At 38.0% G+C, this 22913-nt stretch overlaps 2 protein-coding genes and 1 long non-coding RNA gene across 3 annotated transcripts in view; 1 reads left to right on the forward strand and 2 right to left on the reverse strand.

Annotated features, from left to right (window-relative positions):
- acot18 (acyl-CoA thioesterase 18) overlaps positions 1-22913 on the reverse strand; it is a 446653-nt gene that overhangs the window by 99729 nt on the left and 324011 nt on the right.
- Positions 632-2602, reverse strand: LOC107597018 (uncharacterized). The gene is made up of 5 exons (XR_001610424.1): positions 2479-2602; positions 2024-2117; positions 1486-1584; positions 1277-1331; positions 632-1190 (listed from the first exon to the last, which is right to left on the reverse strand). It is a non-coding gene; the product is annotated as an uncharacterized lncRNA (long non-coding RNA).
- LOC107597015 (alpha-N-acetylneuraminide alpha-2,8-sialyltransferase-like) lies at positions 5734-15822 on the forward strand. Its single transcript, XM_016287909.1, has 3 exons — positions 5734-5750; positions 11613-11673; positions 12904-15822. Exons 2-3 carry the CDS (start codon positions 11651-11653, stop codon positions 13364-13366), a joined length of 486 nt encoding a protein of 161 aa, XP_016143395.1. The 5' UTR covers positions 5734-5750; positions 11613-11650; the 3' UTR covers positions 13367-15822.

Genomic DNA, 22913 nt, shown 5'->3' on the forward strand with positions numbered 1-22913 from the left:
AATAGTGTTACCAGAGTTTAACACTAGGGGAAATTAACTCTGTTCTGTGTTACCACAATTTAACTCTGCAGGAAAATTTACTCTGATTAGTGTTAATATTTATTTTATAATAGTGAAAAAATATCTCATTTTAAAACCCATTTGGTGTTTTAAAAACAAAATAGAAAACAAGATCAACGATGTCACATTTAAAACATTTATTAAAAAATGTTGTCAGGCTCAAGAAACATGTACATACATGGACAAAAATACATCACGTCTGCATGAAATGACAATACATCATTATATTCAGTACAGAACCTGTTGAACCTACAAGCTAAGCAGCCTTGCTCTTAACCTCAGCAAAGAAAAAAATGAAGTGTACATCTTGTGTAGAATAGTGGTATAAGTGGTGCCAAAAACAAAGTGTGCCTTAAGAAGTTTGTTCACCAAAAAATATAATTATCGTTAATTACTCACCCTTATGTTATTCCATTTCTATAAGACTTTTGTTCATTTTCGGAACACAAATAAAGATATTTTTAATGAAATCTGGCAGACTTTTATCCTTTCATTGACAGCTTATACAACTAAAACTTTCAAGGCCCAGAAAGGTTTTAAAGACATCATTAAATTAACCCATGTGATTTAACTTCAGTTTTATTAAGCAACACGAGTGCTTTGTTTGCACAAAGAAAAAAATTATAATTTACCACTTTATGAAAATATTCATCTCTGACAAGCATACACGAGAGCACGACGACAGATGAATGTTTTGTTGAAATGAAAGCAGACTTTGTGTGAATGCATGCATAAAATTGAGGTTAAACCAGTTGGAGTCACATGGATTACTTTAATGAATGTCATTACTACCATTCTGTGCCTTGAATGTGCTAGTTGCGTGGACTGTCAATGTAGGGACAGAAATCTCTCAGATTTCATTAAAATATCTTCATTGGTGTTTTGAAGATGAACGAAAGTCTTACAGGTTTGGAACGACATGAGGGTGAGTAAATGTCGACAGAATTTGGGTAAATGAACCCCATTAAACAGTTTGTCAACAGCATCAAGAGAAGAGACTGACTTGCATGGAATGGCATGCTGATCAAAATTTAAGTACTGCTGAACTGAATAATTCTTCCAAGAGCCAGGTGACAGGGCTGAGCACTTCCAGCAATGCCTTGAAGATGCTCCTCAATGCTTGTTCCACTCTGGAAAAAAAAAAACAAGAAAATCGCAGGGGACTATCACTGATGTGTTAAATAAAAAAAACTACAAAAAATAAATAAATAAAAACCTTCTAGAAGATATCTCTACTTGAGACGTAGACACCTTTCCTGGTCTCTTCTGGCCTTGACAAGACACAAACAACAAACATTTTAAGATCATCAACACTGCTTAAAGAACGCTATATGAAGTTAATCCTTAGTCACAGTTAACGCAACTCAGTAGCTACAAAAGTGCTGTGAAAAGTGGCACAATGACATTTCTCTTTTCATTTTGTACCTTCAAATGATATTCCTCGTTAGAAATGCCTCTCTGTATAGTTTTGATTCTCCATAGCAAGTATCCGGTGGCACTCTTACCAACATCATAGTAATGCTCCTTAGAAAGACAAAAATACAGAAAAAGGAGAAGAAAAAGTGTTTTAAAATCCAAGAGAAAAATACACCACCTATATTACGGGCATGTGATCAAAACATTTAAAAGTTGTCAATGCATTAATGGGGAAGTCGTGGCCTAATGGTTAGAGAGTCAGACTCATAACCCAAAGGCTGTGGGTTCGAGTCTCGTACCGGCAGGGATTGTAGGTGGGGGGAGTGAATGTATAGTGCTCTCTTCCACCTTCAATACCACGACTGAGGTGCCCTTGAGCAAGGCACCAAACCCCCAACTGCTCCCCGGGCGCCGCACTGCTCCGGGTGTGTGTTCACGGTTTGTGTGTGTGCACTTTGGATGGGTAAATGCAGAGCACTAATTCCAAGTATGGGTCACTTGGCCACATGTCACTTCACTTTCACTTAAAACAAAAACAGTGCAATACTTAGCCATTTTTGAAGAAGGGGACACAGAGGTACAGGAACAAAGGCACAATTCATCTGGCATAGTTTTCGTTCACCTTCCTTGGTGGTGATGTACTGCAAAAATAAATAATTTTATGAAATATAAAAATAGTATATATATACACACACACACACACACACAGTTATTTATATGAAATATTACTTATTATTTTCTTTAATGTCATCTGTCAGGATATTGACAGTTTTTCATTGAGAATCAATCAGACCAGCTTAATAATAAAAAATAAAAAAGTATCAAAGCAAACAAATAAATATGGCATATAAACAATAAAAATACTACTTCAAACAATACTTAATTTGACATATTCTTGTAAACTTTAACCTTATAAAGATCAAATTAATGTTGTATTTTTAAGTAGATTTATGCGTTTCAACAGTCCCCCAAATGCATAAGTAATAAAAACGTATAGCCCACCTTTTAGCTCCATCATCTGGTCTCATTCGTTTACTGGAGGACCTTTCTTCAATAATGAGTGTATCCTGTCACTAGTCACTGGAGTCAAAGGATGAAGACAGGGACTGATTTGACTGCACAGGAGAAGCTTAAAAGGAGAAAGATAATATGTTAGTTCTGTGCTATGACATGCCAATAACAGTCCCTCCTAATAAACAGGCAACATTTTAAAATGCGTTACGTTACTTGTACCAGCACTTACATGTACCGCTCTGATCAGGCCAACTAACTGTGTATGTCTAACAGCAATAACGTAAAATAGTTGTTCGTGCTACCGTAATCACTGCATAAGGTTAAAATAAGGAAAACAAAGACGCGGCTGTTTTTAAATGAGATGTTCTGCCTTCCCCATTGGCTTCTTCTTCGCGCAGTGTTGAGCCAAGTTACCGCTAATCCCACAGCGCCATCTACGTGCTTCAATAAAGATGCAATGGTGGCGTTCGACTAATTAGTCTAATTAATTCGACTAATTAATGCCGTTGGACACATTTTATCTTTCGTGAGCTGAACAGTAGCAAATATAGAGTTTATATAACATTCCAACGGTTTACATAACATCATATAATTTCTATAAAAATGTGTCAGCTTATGCCCCATTGTGACGTTACATTATTAACGTTAAACGTTTAAAAAACAGATTAAGCGGATATCCCAAAGCTAAATACAGCTGAAAATCAAATTAAGCAAGATTACTGACATCATTTAAACTTGATCATTATCCTAGCGACATGCTAATCATGCTAGAAACGTACAAACAACATGCTAGTAACTTGTTAATCATGCTAGCAACATGCTAGTAGCAAGCTAATCATGCTAGAAACATGCTAGCAACATGCTATTAACTTGCTAATCATGCTAGAAACATGCTAGCGACATGCTAGTAACTTGCTAATAATGCTAGAAACATGCTAGCGACATGCTAGTAACTTGCTAATAATGTTAACAACATACTAGTCGCTTGCTAATAATGCTAGCAACATGCTAGTCACTTTTTAATCATGCTAGCAACATGCTAGTAGAATGCTAATCGTGCTAACGACATATTAACAACATGCTAGTAACTTGCTAATGATGCTAGCAACATGCTAGTCACTTGCTAATGATGCTAGCAACATGCTAGTCACTTGCTAGTAACTTGCTAATCATGCTAACGACATGCTAGTCACTTGTTAATAATGCTAACAACATGCTGGTCACATTCTAATCATGCTAGAAACGTGCTAGCAACATGCTAGTAACTTGTTAATGATGCTAGCAACATGCTAGTCACTTGCTAATCATGCTAGCGACATGCTAGTCACTTGCTAATCATGCTAGCAACATGCTATCTACATCTATCTATCTATTTATCATCTCTGACAGACTGTATTGCCTTCAAAATATTCAAACGTTGCTATTTCAGACTGAAAACCATCAAACTTAAAACTTTTTAAACTTCTTAAACTTTTTAATCTTTTCAAACTTTTTCAAACTTTCTGGTCGTGACAAACTTTTTTATCTAGTTTATTATTATTATTATTATATTCCTTTGACTTTTTGATTGAAATTTGTTGCGACAACTGTTGCAAAATATTGTTCTGTCAGCATATCATACTTCCTTATTATTAAGTTAGAAATAAGTCTGTTGCACAATAGAAAAGATCTGCTGTAAAACATTACTTGAAGGAGAAAAAAGTCTTTATTCACATTTCCATAAATTGGCAGATATTTGTTCTTATTTTAATCATAAATGCACTTTATTTTGATCAATTTAATTGTGGGCCCCTTTCAATAATTCCTTCCATTTTCTTTACTTGGACTTAAAAAGTCTTAACTTTAACTTCACAAAACCTGCAGTATTTATTTATTCATGCATTCATTATTTAATAAATGCTTTTCATTTATGCTCACTTTCACATTGGTGATTACCATATTGGCCCGAATATAAGACGACCCCCCCCTTTTTCCAGATGTACCTTTTGGAAAAAGGCTTTTTAAAAACCAAATCTTGTTTTTTCTCAGTAAAACACATTTTGTCTTCAATTATTTTCATATTGCATATTTTTCCTAGTTTAATTTTTGTTTTGAAAGTATGGTAAAAACTGGTCAAATGTACCAACAATCACATTTAAAAAATATACACTTTTTGATATACCATCAAAAAAAATCAGGTAGCCCATCTGAATTAGGACATTTAGGCTATCATCTAATAGTAGCCGACCAAAATCTTATCGACAGTAGAAGTTAAATCTTACTGTAGTCTTCAAATCTGGGTACTGTCTTACGTTTTAAAATCACAAAGGGAGTTTGGTCGCATCAGGCTAACGTGACAGTCACGACTCATGCAGCTGTAAGGTTTTCTGCTTCTTTTGTTTTTACTCGCGATCTTTACAACACGCATTACATTACGTATTTCATGGCACACTCATTGTATGCGTATTTCTCGCCACCTATTGTTGTGGCTGTATTATTGACATGTCAAAGTCCAGACCCTGAATATAAGACGACCAGCTAACACTGATGTGAATGCATGTGGCGTTGTACATTATATTGAGACGGAGGGAGGCGCCAGAACTGCAGCTGATAGAATGTGCGCTGCAGCAGGAAACAATGATATTTCTTCAAAAGCAGATCGTGGAGACATTTTAATCGTCCATAATCAAAAATCGTCATATCGCACACCCCTAACTACCAAGTATAATCAATCTCACACACACAAACAAGCACAACGAAATCACTTCACACTATTAAGCGGCTGTGTTATGAACATGCAAAACAGTATCGCACGCGTGCTACAGTGGCACATTTATTAATCGCACAGACCAGTTTTTTCGTAGCACGTCGCACTGTACAGCCCTGCAGTAAATGATGACAGAATTGTAATTTTTAGGTGAACTATCCCTTTAAATCTGTTGCGCATCATAGATGCCAATTTGAGATTACTTGGGAGATGGTAGGGATCGTTACCTGGAAGTATGACTTTGTAGCTTTAGAGAAACTGAAATGAAATTGTGGCCTGTAATGTAAAATTAATCGGCAGGGGGTCTTACAAAGGGTCTTTTCATCGATTCAGTTTTACTCAGAGGTTCACCGCACTTTGAAGCGTATGAATATAAGTAACCATGAAAGTTTTTGTGTTGCTAGGATACACCATTGCAGCTTCCTCTGAAGAAGTGTTCGGTTGTGGGCAATGGAGGGGTCCTGAAACACAGTGGCTGTGGAAAAGAAATTGACCAAGCTGACTTTATCGTGAGGTGAGAAGATAGTAATATTTGTTTGCTCACATTCTCCCTCTTGTTCGCCATCGTCGTTAACGAAAAAATATGATTCCCAATGCACACAAACTTCCCAGAATACTGAGTGCCCTGTTGGTTACAGTGTTTACTTCCTTTTTTATTATATTATTTATAAAATATTTATTTATTTGTGAAAAATACTTTGTCATCTAAAGTAGGGCTGTGCGATTAATCAAAATTGTCTTAAAATCGCAATTTGAGCGTGCGCGATTTCTAAATCGCTTTATAGCATGATTTTCTGCACCCCCGACCTCCCCGCAGTATGCTATCCGAACCAATCAGAATGCAGCGCGCCTAAATGGAGCAGGAGAACAGAACAGACCGGGCGGGCATACAAACGTAATGCCAGGTTCACGCACTCCATCTGTGGTGTGTATTTTTTCCGCGCACAGTCAACACATGGCTTTTTGGCTAGATTTAAAACAAGGAAAAGTGCACTTTTAGATAAACAAGGCAATAATAGATGGCACTTGTGGTGGTAGTTAAACAAAGTTATATTTATTGAGTTTAAACGTGAATATGTCTATGAAAGACTGTATTACTGTACTGTGATAAAAGAGAATCACAAAGCTGAAAAAGCATTTTCAGAAACAACATTTGGATTTGAAATCAAAATAATGGATAAATGTTGTGTTTGTGGTAAACAGCCGCTGATCAGGAGCGGATTGCAAACGTGTCCTGTGCGAAAGCAAAATGCGTCCGTGCTGCTTCTGCACCGCGTACACATACTGTATACGCACTGCAGACGGAGTACGTGTGAACTTGGCGCAACAAATCTAGTTCAACATCTGAGGCAACGCCACAAAGAGCTCTATGACCAATGCATGGCAAAAAAAAATCCCTGGGCACAAAATCCCTTTTTCTGCCATATGTCTATTCTAGAGACATTTTGTTACACCTTTACTTAGTGATTATTTTGCCTTATGTCTGTTCTAGAGACATGTTACAGCTTCTTGATAAAGTTGAAATATGTTTATGCTTTACATTTATGACTAAAGCATGTCTGTGTGTGTCAAAATCGTGATTAAAATCGAAATCGCAAAATTTATCAAAGGAATCGCGATTTTTTTTGTCCATATCGCACAGCCCTAATCTAAAGTATAAGTATGTTTATTTAACGAATTTACTTTTTAATTCATTTTCAAATGATTTCAAATTTCTTAAACATTAATTAAAATAAATAAAATTATATCGGCTTTATATCGGCCACCCTGCTTTCCAAGATATCGGCATCGGCTGTCAAAAAAACAATATCGGTCGACGACTAATATATATATATATTTTTTTTTTTTTTTTTTTTTTTAGGGATGTCAACGATTAATCAACAATCGATTAATTGTCGATAAGAGATGCAATCGATTAAAGCTATCGATGGTTGATTAAGATATCTAGAGGAAGAGGTGTGACCTCGGCATCCTGGCCAAATCTGCCCATTGGCCTCTGACCATCATGGCCTCCTAACCGTCCCCATATCTGCTGATTGGCTTCATAATTCTGTCTCCTCTCCACGAATAAAGCTGGTGTGTGGTGGACTTTCTGGTGCAATATGGCTTTGAGTGCTTAGAAAAAGCGCTATATAAATGTAATGAATTATTATTATTATTATTCAATTTTTGGGGTGCGTGCTGCTAATGCACAAAACACGTGTAAGCAGTGAGTGACGGTGACGGCATATAAATGCATTATTATTCATTCATTCATAAAATTAAGTTTTTAATGTGATTAAAATTTTAAAAGTACATTAAAATAGAAACAACACAAAATTCTTCAACATGGAAAGCAACAGAAATGTAGTACCTAAGTCATTTCCCCAAATAATTCTTTCATATCGGGCACTGTGCTTTCCAGGGCTGCAGGACACAGGACAGATAGTTTATTCATTCCTACAACTTAATTTGTTTTATTCGTTTTATTCATTTATTCATTTGTGGCCACTGTCCATGTTTCATTAATTTTGTTCCTTAAAATAACCCATGATTTAACTAAAATGAGGGAACGAATTAATAGAACGAATTCTTAATTCATGGCCATGAAATCTTTCACTTCCCTTCCCGCATGTTTACCACAGTAAGAGATGTGAAAACAGTGAATGACAATAAAATAAACCTTCGAAATTAGAGGGTGAGACGGTGAGGTTTTAGGAAAAGAAACAATAAATAATAAATATTATTACATTTGTGGAAATTCGTAACCAACCGGCAAACCAGAACAAAGCCGCGTAAATGTATATGGCCTCGAACGGCATCGAAAAGCTTTTATACCTCACTTGTGTCATAATCAGAGCTTATAATTTGTAAATAAATATTTGCCGGATTCAAAACAGCAATTAAAAGGCGCTGTGACCGACACTGACAATACAGCTTCAGTTTTCCCGGGACATTCAATGATGTCACTAAACGGTGATGCCACAACTAAGAGTGTTCACAAGTTTATGGACCTAACTTTAAACTAAGTTTGCAGGTTTTCAAGCCCTGGGTCAAAATGGGATGTTTTAAGGAAAATAGCCTATGTAAGTTAAATGAAAATAGGCCTAAAATAAAAATAAAACCTTTTTTTTTAATAAAGAAAAAAGCAATATATATTGACTTAAATAATTAAGCTAACATATTTAAAACAGATGTGTGGCGCGGCGCTCCATAAACAAGTTCACAGAAACTGAACTGAACACGCATCCTGTTTGTTTGTTTGCTTTATTTTACAAAAGCACAAATCTTCTGTTTTTATTGTGAGTGTGCAAAAATAAAAGTAAACACTTTGCAGTTTCGAATTATAACTTACCTTACTCTTATCTGTATGACCAAAAAATTTTTTTTAATTTTATGTTTCAACTGTTCGATCGTGCCGGCGCCTCACGCACACACACCCCACATATTCTAGTAATTCAAACTTACATTGCAGGCTGTTCATTATCAAAATCAAATAGTCAACCAAACATATAAAAGGTTACACTGGTCAATTTAAATAGTGCGTATACTGGTCCACTCTGCTGTTATGCCAAGCACATTTTTGCTCCTGTGAAGAGGATGATTTTTCCATCGATATGTGAATGCGCGTAAAGTAGCCTATGCCTACAAAGCCTAGTTTACATATAAATAATAGTTTAACATTCAAATACATTGCGAATATGGAAACATTTGGATTTGTGCCGAATGAGAGAGGTACAATAACCTCCAAATACATCTAGCCAAACCCACACTCGCTCCGTCTCGTATGCACGCATGCACTGTCACGAGCTAATGCGCTTGTAAATGCCGGATCTTTAAAAAGCAAACAGGCCTACCGGAACGCAAAAATGAAAAATCGGACATTTTCCGGAACAGGATCAAATTAAGCACTGATCATAATACTCACATAAAAATGTGTCATGTGAGCAGCAGTGCCGATGGAAGCAGTTCACTGACCACGCGCGCCGTACTTGCGTTTGGGATCATTTTATTTTAAATGCCATAATGTCAATTGAAAACATTGCCATTGTGTTTTAAAATACAACAACGAGCACCATGAAACCATTTGAAAAAGCACATTCAGCGTCTCCGTCTAAACAACCAACAAAGTAAAATGATCTCAAACGTTCATTTTATCAAATCACATCTATTAATTTTACAATCCTGCTACTAGCATTTTATTCAGACTAAAACCCCTTTAATTTGGGTGAGTAAACAATTTAAGTTGTTTACTGCATGCCGCTGCAGTAGACGCAATTTGCAGCATTTAGGTTAACGATTAATCGATTAATTGATCGTTAATTTAAATGACGATCGATCATGGAAATGATCGAAAATTTACATCCCTAATATATATATATATAGATATATATTTATAAAATAAATCTATATAGCAATATTTGCAACACATAATGCCAAGTTTGAATGTAAACATTAGTACACAAACTAAAGCAAAGGTGAAATGTAGAAAGAGAAATCCTTTGTGGTTTAGAAAAGTGCATGAGGAAAAGATATGTCTTCAACTGTTTCTTAAAAGTAGTAATGGGTGAAGGTAGGCATTTCATCCCATTGCTGAGGTGTAAAGGTGCCTCATTGTGAAGGAATGTTTTGTGCCCCTCATTCACTGACTCTAAATTGCAGAAGGGAATTTTAGGTAAGAGGATCCATTTCCAGTTGCATATACCTTCCAGTTAGTGGAGTAAAACCAAGAGAAATATGGCGTGGAACCTCTTTGATTGATTGAAGAGCAGATGTGCTGCCAAGTTCTGGATCATCTGCAGAGGCTTATATGTGCTGACTGGAAGGCTGGCCAATAAAGCATTGCAGTAGTCCAGTTTTGAAATGACAAGTATTTGGACAAGGAGCTGTGCAATGTACCCAGTCTAGTTTTCCTGATATTATAAAGCATTAACCTGCATGACCAGGCTTTTGTTGAGATGTGGGTAGTGAACTGGTCATCAAACACTACCCCCAGATTCCTTGTCCTGGTTGGCGTTAGTGTTGATGAATCCAATTGAACAGTGACAATGTAGTCAACTAACTGGTTGGTTGTGGTTTACGAGCTCTGGGGTTGCAAGGTTGAGCAGCCCCAACTCTAGCCAAGTTGAAATGTCTGAAGGGCAAGCAGAGATGCAAGCTGAGACTATGAGGCCATCAGGTTGGAACAATAGGTAGAGCTGCATATTAGTTCCACAGTTATAGGAAAAGTCATGTGCCTGTTTGATCAAGCATAGTGAAGTTGTGTATATCAAGAAAAGGTGAGGACCAAGCACTGAACCCTGAGGAACCCCAGTGCTTAGTTCAGACACCCTCCTCTCCAGAAACCTATAAAGGATCTGCCTGTAAGGTAACACTGAAAACACATAAGTGCCATACCTGTGATGTCCAGGTCAGAACTGTTGGACTGGAGAATCTGGTTATTTACAGTATTCAAGGCAACAAACCAATGAGAACAGATTATCTGGAGTTCTCTCTTTTCATGTGTAAAGTTTTATTGACAGCCAGGTGGTCTCAGTAGAATGTCTGCTGTTGCAACTAGATTGGTTGTTATTGGGTAGCTTGTCCTGTGAGTGAAAAAGTACTGATTGAATACTTAGGGATTTTGTGAGAAAGGGAAGAGAGAGACTAAAGACTACTAGGGTTAAGTTTGGACTTTTTTAGCAGTGGGGTTGCCTCAGCCTACTTAATTATGGAGGGAAAGGTGAAAGTCATGAGAGATGTGATGATTAGAGTGAGAGTTAGTAACCGCAGTGTAGTCTCCTGTAGAAGATGTGAGAGGATCATGTTCTAAGGAATGGGAGAAGAATAGGAGGAGTGCATGCAGGTGGTGGTTGGTTGTGTGTGTGTGTGTGTGTGTAGTGTGGAAAAGTGGTTACTGATTATTATTGGAGATGTATTGGTACTAAGTGGCCTTGGCAGCAGAAACCCAGAAGAGGAAGAGGACAGGAGAGATTGATAATTGCTCAGGTCAGCTTGGTCTTTTAACTTGGTAATTTTTTTGTCAGGTCAAGCTCAGAGCTTGATGGTTACAGAGAGTATCAGTGAATCAGGGGCTAGATTCTGTTGCTAGTGTTAACCCAAGAGTGTCCAATACTGCTGCTGGAGGGCCACTTTTCTTGCAGAGTTTATCTCCAATACACCTGCGTAGAAGATTTAGTGATCCTGAAGACCTTAATTAGCCGGTTGCTGGCCTGTGCTAACCTGTGATAGGCAAAGTGTTAATGTGTAGCTAAATGTATCAGTAGCATAACAATAAGACCTGGGGCGTTTATTATTGTATTTACTGTAAGAAACAATGCTTTCTTGTGACAAACTGAAAAACATCACTCCCAGCAAAACTTTTTCTGCAATCTTTCTTCATCTCCTCTACCTCTAGATGTAACCTTCCTCCTCTGTCCAAAGAGTACACCACTGATGTTGGTACCAGAACACACCTGGTGAGCGCGAATCCTAGCATTATTGAAAAGAAGTACGTGTCTTCTCCTCTTCACTTATTTATCTATTTTTTTGTCTATAGGGGGGTTATATGGTTCACTTATGATACTTTATTTAATTACAATAACAAGATTTCAGTATACCAATAACGATGGAAACAATGATTTAGATTCATGGCAGCACCTTTCTGCTCTACCTGGAGATTTCTGTAGTTTTCATAATAGATGCACACTATTGTTTTTGTCACAGCAGGCTTTGCTTTGGTGACAGCACTGCTGAATTTAATCAAAATTGAAATTGTTCAATTATAATTATCTTTTTTATTCCGATTAATTGGACAAAGTAAATTGGCCATAGTGAGTGTGTGTGTGAATGAATGAGTGAGTGAGTGAGTGTGTCCCAGCACTGGGGTTGCACGAGTTAATGCACTCTCAGGGCTGGTTTGCGGCAGGAAGGGCATTTGGCATAAAACGTGCCAAGTCGGTTTGTTCTTCTGCAATACTGTGGTTTCAATAAAATAATTTTTTCTCTCATTCTACTGAACCATGTTTTTTCTATTACAAGTTTGTCCATATTTTATTCATCTTACTTTACAATTACAATGCATTCTGTTGTCTGATAGAGTTCATAAAACCCTTCTATGTGAAACAGCTGGTAGCTATTGTGGTTTCTGGGGAAGTTAGCAGCATGCAGCAACAGCAGGAAAACAGAGACAGAATGGTCAGAAAAGGACACACAGATCTCCAGACAGCTGACTACATGCCTTGAGGGATGAATATCGACCTTTCTTAGCGGATTAGCTTGTTTACTTCTTGCGTTAGCTGGCAGGAGATCTCCTAAGTGCCCTGTTAACATTTTTTTTTATATTATTAAAAACAGCATATTAATATGCTTGTGTTGCAATGTGAGTGTTCCTAAAGGTATATGAGACATTCAGAAACAAGCTCAAGCTCAGACATTTTATTCATTATAACTTGACTATTCACTCAATAACAGGATGTTTAACAAAATACAATATAAATAGAGCTAAAGTTAACCGTGGCTCAGTAATAGACTGACAGTTAGATTCAGGGTCTATTTGATTTCTGAATTCATTCATTCATTCATCCATTGTGGCCACAGTATCTTTAAATAAAACAGTTTGGTTACAGAAAGAATATTTTTTACACATTTTTTACTTGACATTAAAATAAAATTCAAATGTTTATTGTTCCTCTTTTTTTCACTATCAGCTTTCAGAACCTACTATGGTCCCGCAAATCCTTCGTAGAGAGTATGAAGGCATATGGTTCCAGCTACATCTACATACCAGCGTTCTCCATGAAGCCCGGCACTGACCCCTCCCTGCGGGCATACTACGCCCTTACAGACTCCGCCTCCAACCAGACTGTCCTGTTTGCCAACCCGGACTTCCTTAAAAACGTTGGTCGATTCTGGAAAAACCACGGCGTCCATGGAAAACGGCTGTCCACAGGGTTGTTCCTGGTGAGCCTTGCCCTTGGCTTGTGTGAAGAGGTGACCGCTTATGGTTTCTGGCCATTTTCGGTGGGACTGGATGAGCGGCCGGTCAGCCACCATTATTATGACAACATTCTCCCATCCTCGAGATTTCACGCCATGCCTGAGGAATTTTTGCAACTCTGGCACTTGCATAAGAGAGGCACGCTGCGTATGCGGGTCGGCGATTGTGCATAACAAAGGAGGACAGGAAAAAGAAAGGAAAAATAAGTTGCCAGGGCAACATCCTCATATCCCCACAGGAACAGGACAGCCATCCTGTGATTAGCATGAGAATACTGTGGGTTGTGAGGTGATGCCCCACCCCCAAATCTGGGCCTCTCTTTGGTGTCTATATGCTTGAACCTCAACTGCTACCAACACACCCCCACCCTCTTGTTGCCAAGGGACTGTTGTAAAGACTTGCATGTGTACCCATCCTCATGTATGCGCTCACTGGAAGCTTGTCGTGTCTGTTTGTAGAAGTCCCGGGGTGATGAGGAACTCAGGTGTCATGTGACCCATTTAAACGGCATCCTCCAGCAGTTGGACTTTTGAATCTAAGGACTATTTGTTCACTTACTATAAAGAGAGAATGGGGAAGGGGCTGATTCAAACAATCTCTTAAGAACTTTAAATAGGAACTCAGAAATTGGGAGAAATGCTTTGATCGTTTGGCATATTTTTGTTTCGTTTTGTCTTGAACATTGTTTCTCTGGAGGAAATGAAATAAGGAATAATGTGAAACTCTTACTCGCAGTGTTCGCATATATACAAATCAGTATACAAATACAGGTTTTGCCTGGAAAAGGGAAGTTGGGAATTGAATGTACAGCCACAGTATGAAAACCTGTTTCAAAAATTTGAGACTGGTTTAAAGTGAAGGCTGCAGTTCACATATTATTGTGAGTACATTTCTAGTTTTATTTATTTTTGACATTCAGTGAAGTAGACCATTTACCAAGAGCCACCTGGTCAGTCTAGATTAGTCATGAGGTCTTGCATGACCATAGTGTTTTGTCAAGCTTGGAGAGAGAAATCATGGGCTGAGAGACCACATCCAGTTGGAAGACTTCCACAAAATGGGTGGATGTTACGAAGTGGTGCAATGATCCCTTATCACATGGTTGAAGGGGCACCAATCATACGATGAACGTTTTGTTGCCTGTTAAGGTGCTGGACACCTGGTCCGGAACGTGTAAATACTCAATCACCAGTTTTGTTACTATTTCCACAAGAATCATGGTTTCTCTGAATGTATGGGCAGTCATTTTGGTAGTCTGCCCAGTAACTTGTTTCCTTGACTTATTTTTTGTTGTTGTTAAACTGCACACAGGGAATTAGGTTTAAATTTGTAGGTGCTAGCTGTAACACATGCACTCCAGCTTAGTCTAAATATATCACTGACAGACAGTTGTAATAGGTACGACTGGTAGGAGAATGCACTATTATGTTGATTTGAAGCCAGAGACCTCAGTATTTATAGGGTTAGTTCACCCAAAAATGACAATTGTCATCAACTACTCACCCCATGTCATGAAAAACCCATTTCTTTCATCTTTGAAACACAAATTAAGATATTTGAAATGAAACCTGAGAGTTTTGAGATCGACTGAAAGTTTGAAACTGTTCATGCTTCAAAAAAAAAAAAAGACTTCTTTATACATAAAGATTGATCAACGCACATATATGTGCATGTGAGCATCTCAAATATGGTAAATGCAAGCCCAACCATACTTTCTTGATGCCTGATAACAAACCTCATTGGTTTTCGTTTGAGCTTTCTGAAACGTCAAAGTTTTGGTGTAATGGGCTTTCAATGGAGGGACAAAAATCTCTCAGATTTGTTTTATGGATTTGGAAGGACATGAGGGTGAGTAAATGACAAAAAAATATATTTTAAGGTGAACGATTCCTTTAATGGGAGGACAGAGTTGCCTTTAAATTCCATTTAAAGCAGGTATTTTTGCATTCAGGTAGCTAGATGTAAAACAGCTTAACTAACTTGCTTCGCGAGATTCTCCTACTCTATGGCGTCCCTCGTGGCAAAACTGAGATTGTGTACTTGAAACTGATTGAAATTAGTAAACTTTTTGATAGTTGTTGTGTATACATATTGCTTGTGCATTAATGTACGGAAGCTCTACTATGAGCTATGTAATGGTTGAATCTCACAAAATACATTACCCGGTCACATTTCACCCCAATCAAGAGGAAAATTGACAATTGAGCACATTTCCCGTCCATGTCCTCATTATCATAATGTGTTTGGAAAAATCGAAATAAATAATGGAGCATGAATGCTTGAGCTTAATTCTAGAAGTGTTAGTGATCATGAAAAAAATGGGGTGAACTATGACCTGGACTTGTTCTTAGCAGGTTTCTGGAGACTCGCTTTGATAGCAAAGGAAACGTGTGCACTCATTTGAGTATCTCCAGAAATTCTCATTACCATATTTTCACACTTTAAGCCAATGAGTGCCTTTATCAGTATTAAAAAGGCTATAGACATTATTTTATCAAGGACAAGTTTTTAAACAGATCTAAGGATTATTTATTTTCCCCCCAAACGCAGACTTAAATAACCTCACTGAATTGTTTTTAAAGGGATACTCCACCCCAAAATTAATATTTTGTCATTAATCACTTACCTCCATGTCGTTCCAAACCCGTAAAAGCTTTGTTCATCTTCGGAACACAATTTAAGATATTTTGGATGAAAACCGGGAGACTTGTAACTGTCCGCTGGACGCAAGCAGCGTACGCTCTTCTATCTCAGCCGCGCTGCACGGATGCGCTGTTTCCGTTCAAATCAAAGCGTAAATACACGTAGAAAACGGATCCTTCTGTCGCGGCTGACACAGAAGAGCGTACGCTGCTTGCGTTCAGTGGTTATTCTCCAAAATGGTGCTATGGTGATGCGGAGAGACACACAGGAGACGAATTGTTGAATAAAGTCATTATTTTTGTTTTCTTTGCGTACAAAAAGTATTCTCGTCGCTTCATAAAATTCAGATTGAACCACTGATGGCAGATGGAGTATTCTGACTATGTCTTTCATACTTTTCTGGACCCTGACAGTGTAATTTACTTGGCAGTCAATGGGACAGTCACAAGCCTCCCGGTTTTCATCCAAAATATCTTAAATTGTGTTCCGAAGACGAACAAAGCTTTTACGGGTTTGGAACGACATGGAGGTAAGTGATTAATGACAAAATGTTCATTTTGGAGTGGAGTAACCCTTTAAAAATTTTCAACCAAGGCTGACGTGTAGAAATGTAGAAAGACCTATTGATTTAATAATTTATTATGATTTATGATAATGTGTTGGATGTGAGTTTCAAAATATGCTAGCATACGGTTGTAGAAGGACCAACGTACATTACTGTAATTTTTTAACATTGCTTATTTGCCAGAAAACCACAACTTTAGTGTACATGAAGCTGGGGAAAGAGCTGATGATTATTTTTTTCTTTGCACCTTTTTTCGCTGTTCAGTATTGTGAATGAGTGAGGTAGTAGTTTGTAAGTAGGCATGCACGACTGTGATATGTAATTGGTTTTTGAAACTGATTTTGAGTGAAAAACTCACAAACAATTATGTATTTTACGTTCCGCCCTTTGAGCCATATGAGGGTGTGTACCCTGCTGAAACTGAGCTTACCTCAACTGTACTATTCACTGTTAAATTCATTGATGAAGCTCACGGGAGCTTGGATCATAAATACTTAAGTACATTTTACTCCACTAAGCTGTAAATGTGTCCTATCATGTCAATCTTCTTGGCTGAAGCAGTTGGTGTTTGTACTTGAGCATGTCACAATCTACTAACAATAAACCGGAACAGAGCTGGATGTTGCTTACGTGCCACCTGGGTTATGCCAATATTGAAAATGTGATAAGAAAAAAAGCAAACACACTGCTTTCAAAAAATAAAGATGTCCTGTCAACTCATTTGCTGCAGTATGTGTGAAGTCTATGAATAACAGTGTCTAAATGACCTTAGATGAAGCACTCCATTTTAAATCGGACAAACATATATTTCCTGTTCAATACATTTTTAATGTCAGGACCCAGCTGTCTCCTTGCAGATGGCCAAAAGACTGATTAAATTGATCAAAGGTGTTATTTGTTGGACAGGCTACTGAGAGACATAATGGAGAGCTAGAAATAAATGTTAAAGGGGTCATATGACGCGATTTCAATTTTTCCTTTCTCTTTGGAGTGTTACAAGCTCCAGTCAATGGGACAGTCACAAGCCTCCCGGTTTTCATCCAAAATATCTTAAATTGTGTTCCGAAGACGAACAAAGCTTTTACGGGTTTGGAACGACATGGAGGTAAGTGATTAATGACAAAATGTTCATTTTGGAGTGGAGTAACCCTTTAAAAATTTTCAACCAAGGCTGACGTGTAGAAATGTAGAAAGACCTATTGATTTAATAATTTATTATGATTTATGATAATGTGTTGGATGTGAGTTTCAAAATATGCTAGCATACGGTTGTAGAAGGACCAACGTACATTACTGTAATTTTTTAACATTGCTTATTTGCCAGAAAACCACAACTTTAGTGTACATGAAGCTGGGGAAAGAGCTGATGATTATTTTTTTCTTTGCACCTTTTTTCGCTGTTCAGTATTGTGAATGAGTGAGGTAGTAGTTTGTAAGTAGGCATGCACGACTGTGATATGTAATTGGTTTTTGAAACTGATTTTGAGTGAAAAACTCACAAACAATTATGTATTTTACGTTCCGCCCTTTGAGCCATATGAGGGTGTGTACCCTGCTGAAACTGAGCTTACCTCAACTGTACTATTCACTGTTAAATTCATTGATGAAGCTCACGGGAGCTTGGATCATAAATACTTAAGTACATTTTACTCCACTAAGCTGTAAATGTGTCCTATCATGTCAATCTTCTTGGCTGAAGCAGTTGGTGTTTGTACTTGAGCATGTCACAATCTACTAACAATAAACCGGAACAGAGCTGGATGTTGCTTACGTGCCACCTGGGTTATGCCAATATTGAAAATGTGATAAGAAAAAAAGCAAACACACTGCTTTCAAAAAATAAAGATGTCCTGTCAACTCATTTGCTGCAGTATGTGTGAAGTCTATGAATAACAGTGTCTAAATGACCTTAGATGAAGCACTCCATTTTAAATCGGACAAACATATATTTCCTGTTCAATACATTTTTAATGTCAGGACCCAGCTGTCTCCTTGCAGATGGCCAAAAGACTGATTAAATTGATCAAAGGTGTTATTTGTTGGACAGGCTACTGAGAGACATAATGGAGAGCTAGAAATAAATGTTAAAGGGGTCATATGACGCGATTTCAATTTTTCCTTTCTCTTTGGAGTGTTACAAGCTCTTGGTGCATAAAGAAGATCTGTAAAGTTGCAAAGACTAAAGTCTCAAATCCAAAGAGATATTCTTTATAAAAGTTAAGAGTCAACCACGCCTACCTAAAACGGCTCATTCTAACATGCCCCCACATGTCTACGTCACTATGTGGGAAGATTTGCATAATGCCGCCCAAATGTTCACGCAAAGAAATAAGGTGTAACTTTGATACTCACTGTAGTATTGTTGCTGCCGCCACCGCCGCCGCCATTTCGTGAAGGCGGTGTGTGTTTCTTTGTGAAAGCGAAACTACTTTGTTTGGCCTTCCAAAAGAGGACACAACTAGAACTCAGCGGTTAAGTTGTATTTACAACACTGCTCTGGAACAGTTCAACCCAAATATTCAGATGTGTGCAGCGCATTTTACAGAGGACGAGGACTGTTTCCTGGGAGAGTAGCCTATAATGCCGGTGTCTGTTTCTATAAAGTGGGGCAATTCCAACTTTCCAAGGACAGTCTGGTGCTTCTGACTCACAGCATGTAAGTAAGTTTTCATATTTAAAGAATTTGCCACTGACGATTCAAACGTGAGTTTTGAGCAGTGTAGAGTAGCGCTCGTTTGTAATTTCTCCGATCACAAATGCAGACATGGTTTCATGTTTACGCAGCATGATACGCAACGCGTAAAAAGACAGTATAAGTCATTATTTATCAGTAATTATGTCTCCAATGGATGCAACAAATGCCTCGTTTATAATGGGTTTTAATGTTTTTGTCTCGTCGCTCCGGCCGGACACGGCATCACAGTATGGTAAGGGGTGGAACATTTCCGTCACACGTTGAGGTATTCGGCCAATCACAATGCACTGGATAGCTGGCCAATCAGAGCACACCTCGCTTTTCAGACCGATGAGCTTTGTAAAAATCTATGCGTTCAGAAAGGCGGAGAAACAACAATGTACAGTATGTGGAAAATAATGTGTTTTTTAACCTTAAACCGCATAAACACATTGCATTACACCAAATACACAAAATAATGTTCTTTTTAGCAACGTCATATGACCCCTTTAATAATAAATATCCACACATTTATATATAGTTTTGGTGCCAAAAAAAATCACCTCTTTTATATAGTGTATATTTAGGGAAGCTACAGTTTTCTCAACACTATTCAACCCAGAACATTCTCCTTTATTATCAGTACAAAAGAATCCATATGGTCACAAAAACTGTGTAATTCCATATACAAACCAGATATAAAGCACATTTTATTACACAATATTCTTTATTCCCTAATGTTCCACGTCTGTAGCGGAGGTTTTGTCCTCTAAAATAATCATATGTTTTGTACTGGCGTGGGTGTTCAGGTTGGTGGTATTGCAGCTACACTGAGGCTCCAGTGAGGTGAATGTTTGTAATGGCTTTTTTTTCCTTTTAAATAAGCCAACTGGGGGCTGTGGAAAGACAGCAATGCAAATAAGCAGAAGCAATTTAAACACCCACATAACCATTCTAAAGTGCCTTTCCATTTGCAGTTGGCAATATTATTAGGTAATGGCATACACTTCGCCATTTTCTATGCATATAACAGTTATAGATGATTGTGGTTAGTTACTTTTACTTGAAATGTAGTTACTTCATAAATTCCATTTTGTGTGTATGCAGCTGTTATGCTTAAGGCCTGAGGTCTGGTTTATTTTGTGACTATGAGCATGAGAAAAGCAATATCTAACAAAGAGCATCCTGTTGCACAAATCTTTTGTGGGATCCATGCAACAGAATGCACATGCATATTTACTTATCTTGTACTTCACAAACAAAATGTTACAATTTTAGCAGCCTTCTCGTATGAAATGGCATGCATGAGAGGCAAGTTGGCCTTCTTAATTCCAATTATTGACATCTTGATCCTAAGATCCAGTCCTCTCCACTAAGCACCATCACAATCTCCATTGGTTATTGTATCAGTATAGTAATGCATGCCACTCACATATATTTTAGCATTGCAAGACACTGCTGAATAATTACTACCTGAAGAATTGATTGATTTCCCAAAATGTTCTAGTTTTTCTAAATAAATTATTTTAAGAGTCAAATTGAGGTTAGGTTAGAAAGCCGTGAAGGGGAAACTCATTTCCCACTTTTTCACATTACAAACAATAGAAAAACAATTCAACACTACATTCACAAAAAAAGCCGACCACACACACAATCAAACATTACAATACATTTTTTTTTAAAACTGCAGCAGGGATCTGCATCGTTCAGTAGAACACAGAGGCCATCACCAATCTCTCACAAATGCCCTGTTTACACCTGGTATTAAGAAGCGTTTTTGTCAATAGGATCACAAGTTGTGATTTTCACATTCCCATTTACACCTACTGTTTTAATCCGTCTCTTTTGTCCACTTTCCTGATTTCTTTGAGCGAAGTGTCTATATGGACTGGTGTATGTATTGTCTTTTTCTTATCTTTTGATCTAATATTGCGAAATAAGCTCTCACAATTTACATATGAGACAACAGAAAATAACACAGAGAGTAGCAGCTTACATGTTCTGCTCTGATAGCTGCAAAACTACGCCTAACGATGTGGGTTTGTGTTAGAATCAGGACTGGTAAGAGAACATTCGCTTTCAAACCAAAAGCCCTGTAATGTTTAAGAGTGAAGGTCCTTGTACACTGAGTCCGAAATTTTCATATGTGTTTTTTCGTATTTGCCATCCTTTCCTATCAAAATGCTTGCTACGGATGCAAAAACGCAGAAAATCGAACCTGATCCGAATTTATGATGGACGAAAGTTTCGGAGGCAGTGTGTAAACGTGACACACAACATGAGGTCGTATTTATTTTTAACGAGGATTTCGGACTCAGTGTGCAAAGATTCTTAGAGCGTAGGCAGTCTTTAGTGGCTATTTGACGACATGAGCGTCTACACTACAAAAGCAATCCGGTTGTTTTCGCCTACTCCCGGAAATTGTCAAACGTGAATAAGCTCAACATACATCTTAATACTAGGTGTAAACAGGGCCTAAATTAACTTTTTAGTCCACTAAAACACTATGTAGTGGATGGCGTTAATTACACAGTATAATTTTTAATTATGCCCTTGTTCACTTTTCTCCCATGCACCCATTGGGCCTCATTCATGAAACATTCGTAAATATAGGAGTAAATTTTTTAACGAGGATTTCGGACTCGGTGTGCAAAGATTCTTAGAGCGTAGGCAGTCTTTAGTGGCTATTTGACGACATGAGCATCTACACTACAAAAGCAATCCGGTTGTTTTCGCCTACTCCCGGAAATTGTCAAACGTGAATAAGCTCAACATACATCTTAATACTAGGTGTAAACAGGGCCTAAATTAACTTTTTAGTCCACTAAAACACTATGTAGTGGATGGCGTTAATTACACAGTATAATTTTTAATTATGCCCTTGTTCACTTTTCTCCCATGCACCCATTGGGCCTCATTCATGAAACATTCGTAAATATAGGAGTAAATTCTGAGTAATTTGCGCGTAAAACAGACCTTCCCGAAAACTCTCCTCCGGATTCACAAACGCTTCATAAACATGAGATTTGATAGTTAAACATGTGTAATGCTGCCTTCACGTGCTATCGGAATTATCGTAAATACGAGTTTCCTAATCGGAAATTAGACGAGAACGCCTCTCAAGTTGTATTTACTACTGGGAAATTCAGAAATAATTTTGATACCCGAGTTTCCGAGTTGGGCGGGTCATAATCTTTAAACATGGTGGAGTGGACAACCATTGCTACTGTCAATGCTGTTCTCACAACAACTACATCCCTTTGTCTCGTCGCTAAAGTATTGTATTTATAGGCTAGATATGAACGATCATTCGAAGCATAAGCAGTGAAATAAGCATGAATTTGACCGAAATTCCAGAATTGTCTGCAAACTGGTGAATGTTTATGATAGTCAACCAATGGGATGCTACATTTTATTCTTTCCGACATTAAAGCACTAGAATACGACAAGCTCGCAATCACAACTTCATAAGTGTGGAAATAGGAAATTTCCGATAGCACGTGAAGCCAGCATTACGCCCCATTCACACAGGGCGTCAACGCCTCTCGTTTACTTTGAATGGAGTGACATCGAGCGTTGGCGAAATGAATTGTGGGTCCGTTGCTTGCGGCAGAAGTTGAAAACTTTTCAACTTTTCAAGCGCCAATGCAGGCGTCAGCCAATCAGATAGCCTCATGCAACACCAGAAGACTAATGTGATTGGCTGTTGTCACTATGACAGTCTCCAGCACCAAGCTTCAGAAACGCCCTCCGTCAAGCGTTAACGCTGACGCCCCGTATGAATGGGGCGATAGTTAATGAATTCCAATCATTCGTAAATAGGGCGCTCGTGCACGCT

This window comes from Sinocyclocheilus grahami, unplaced genomic scaffold (genome assembly GCF_001515645.1).
Source record: "Sinocyclocheilus grahami isolate Dianchi unplaced genomic scaffold, SAMN03320097.WGS_v1.1 scaffold226.1, whole genome shotgun sequence".
Classification (NCBI taxonomy): Eukaryota; Metazoa; Chordata; class Actinopteri; order Cypriniformes; family Cyprinidae; genus Sinocyclocheilus; species Sinocyclocheilus grahami.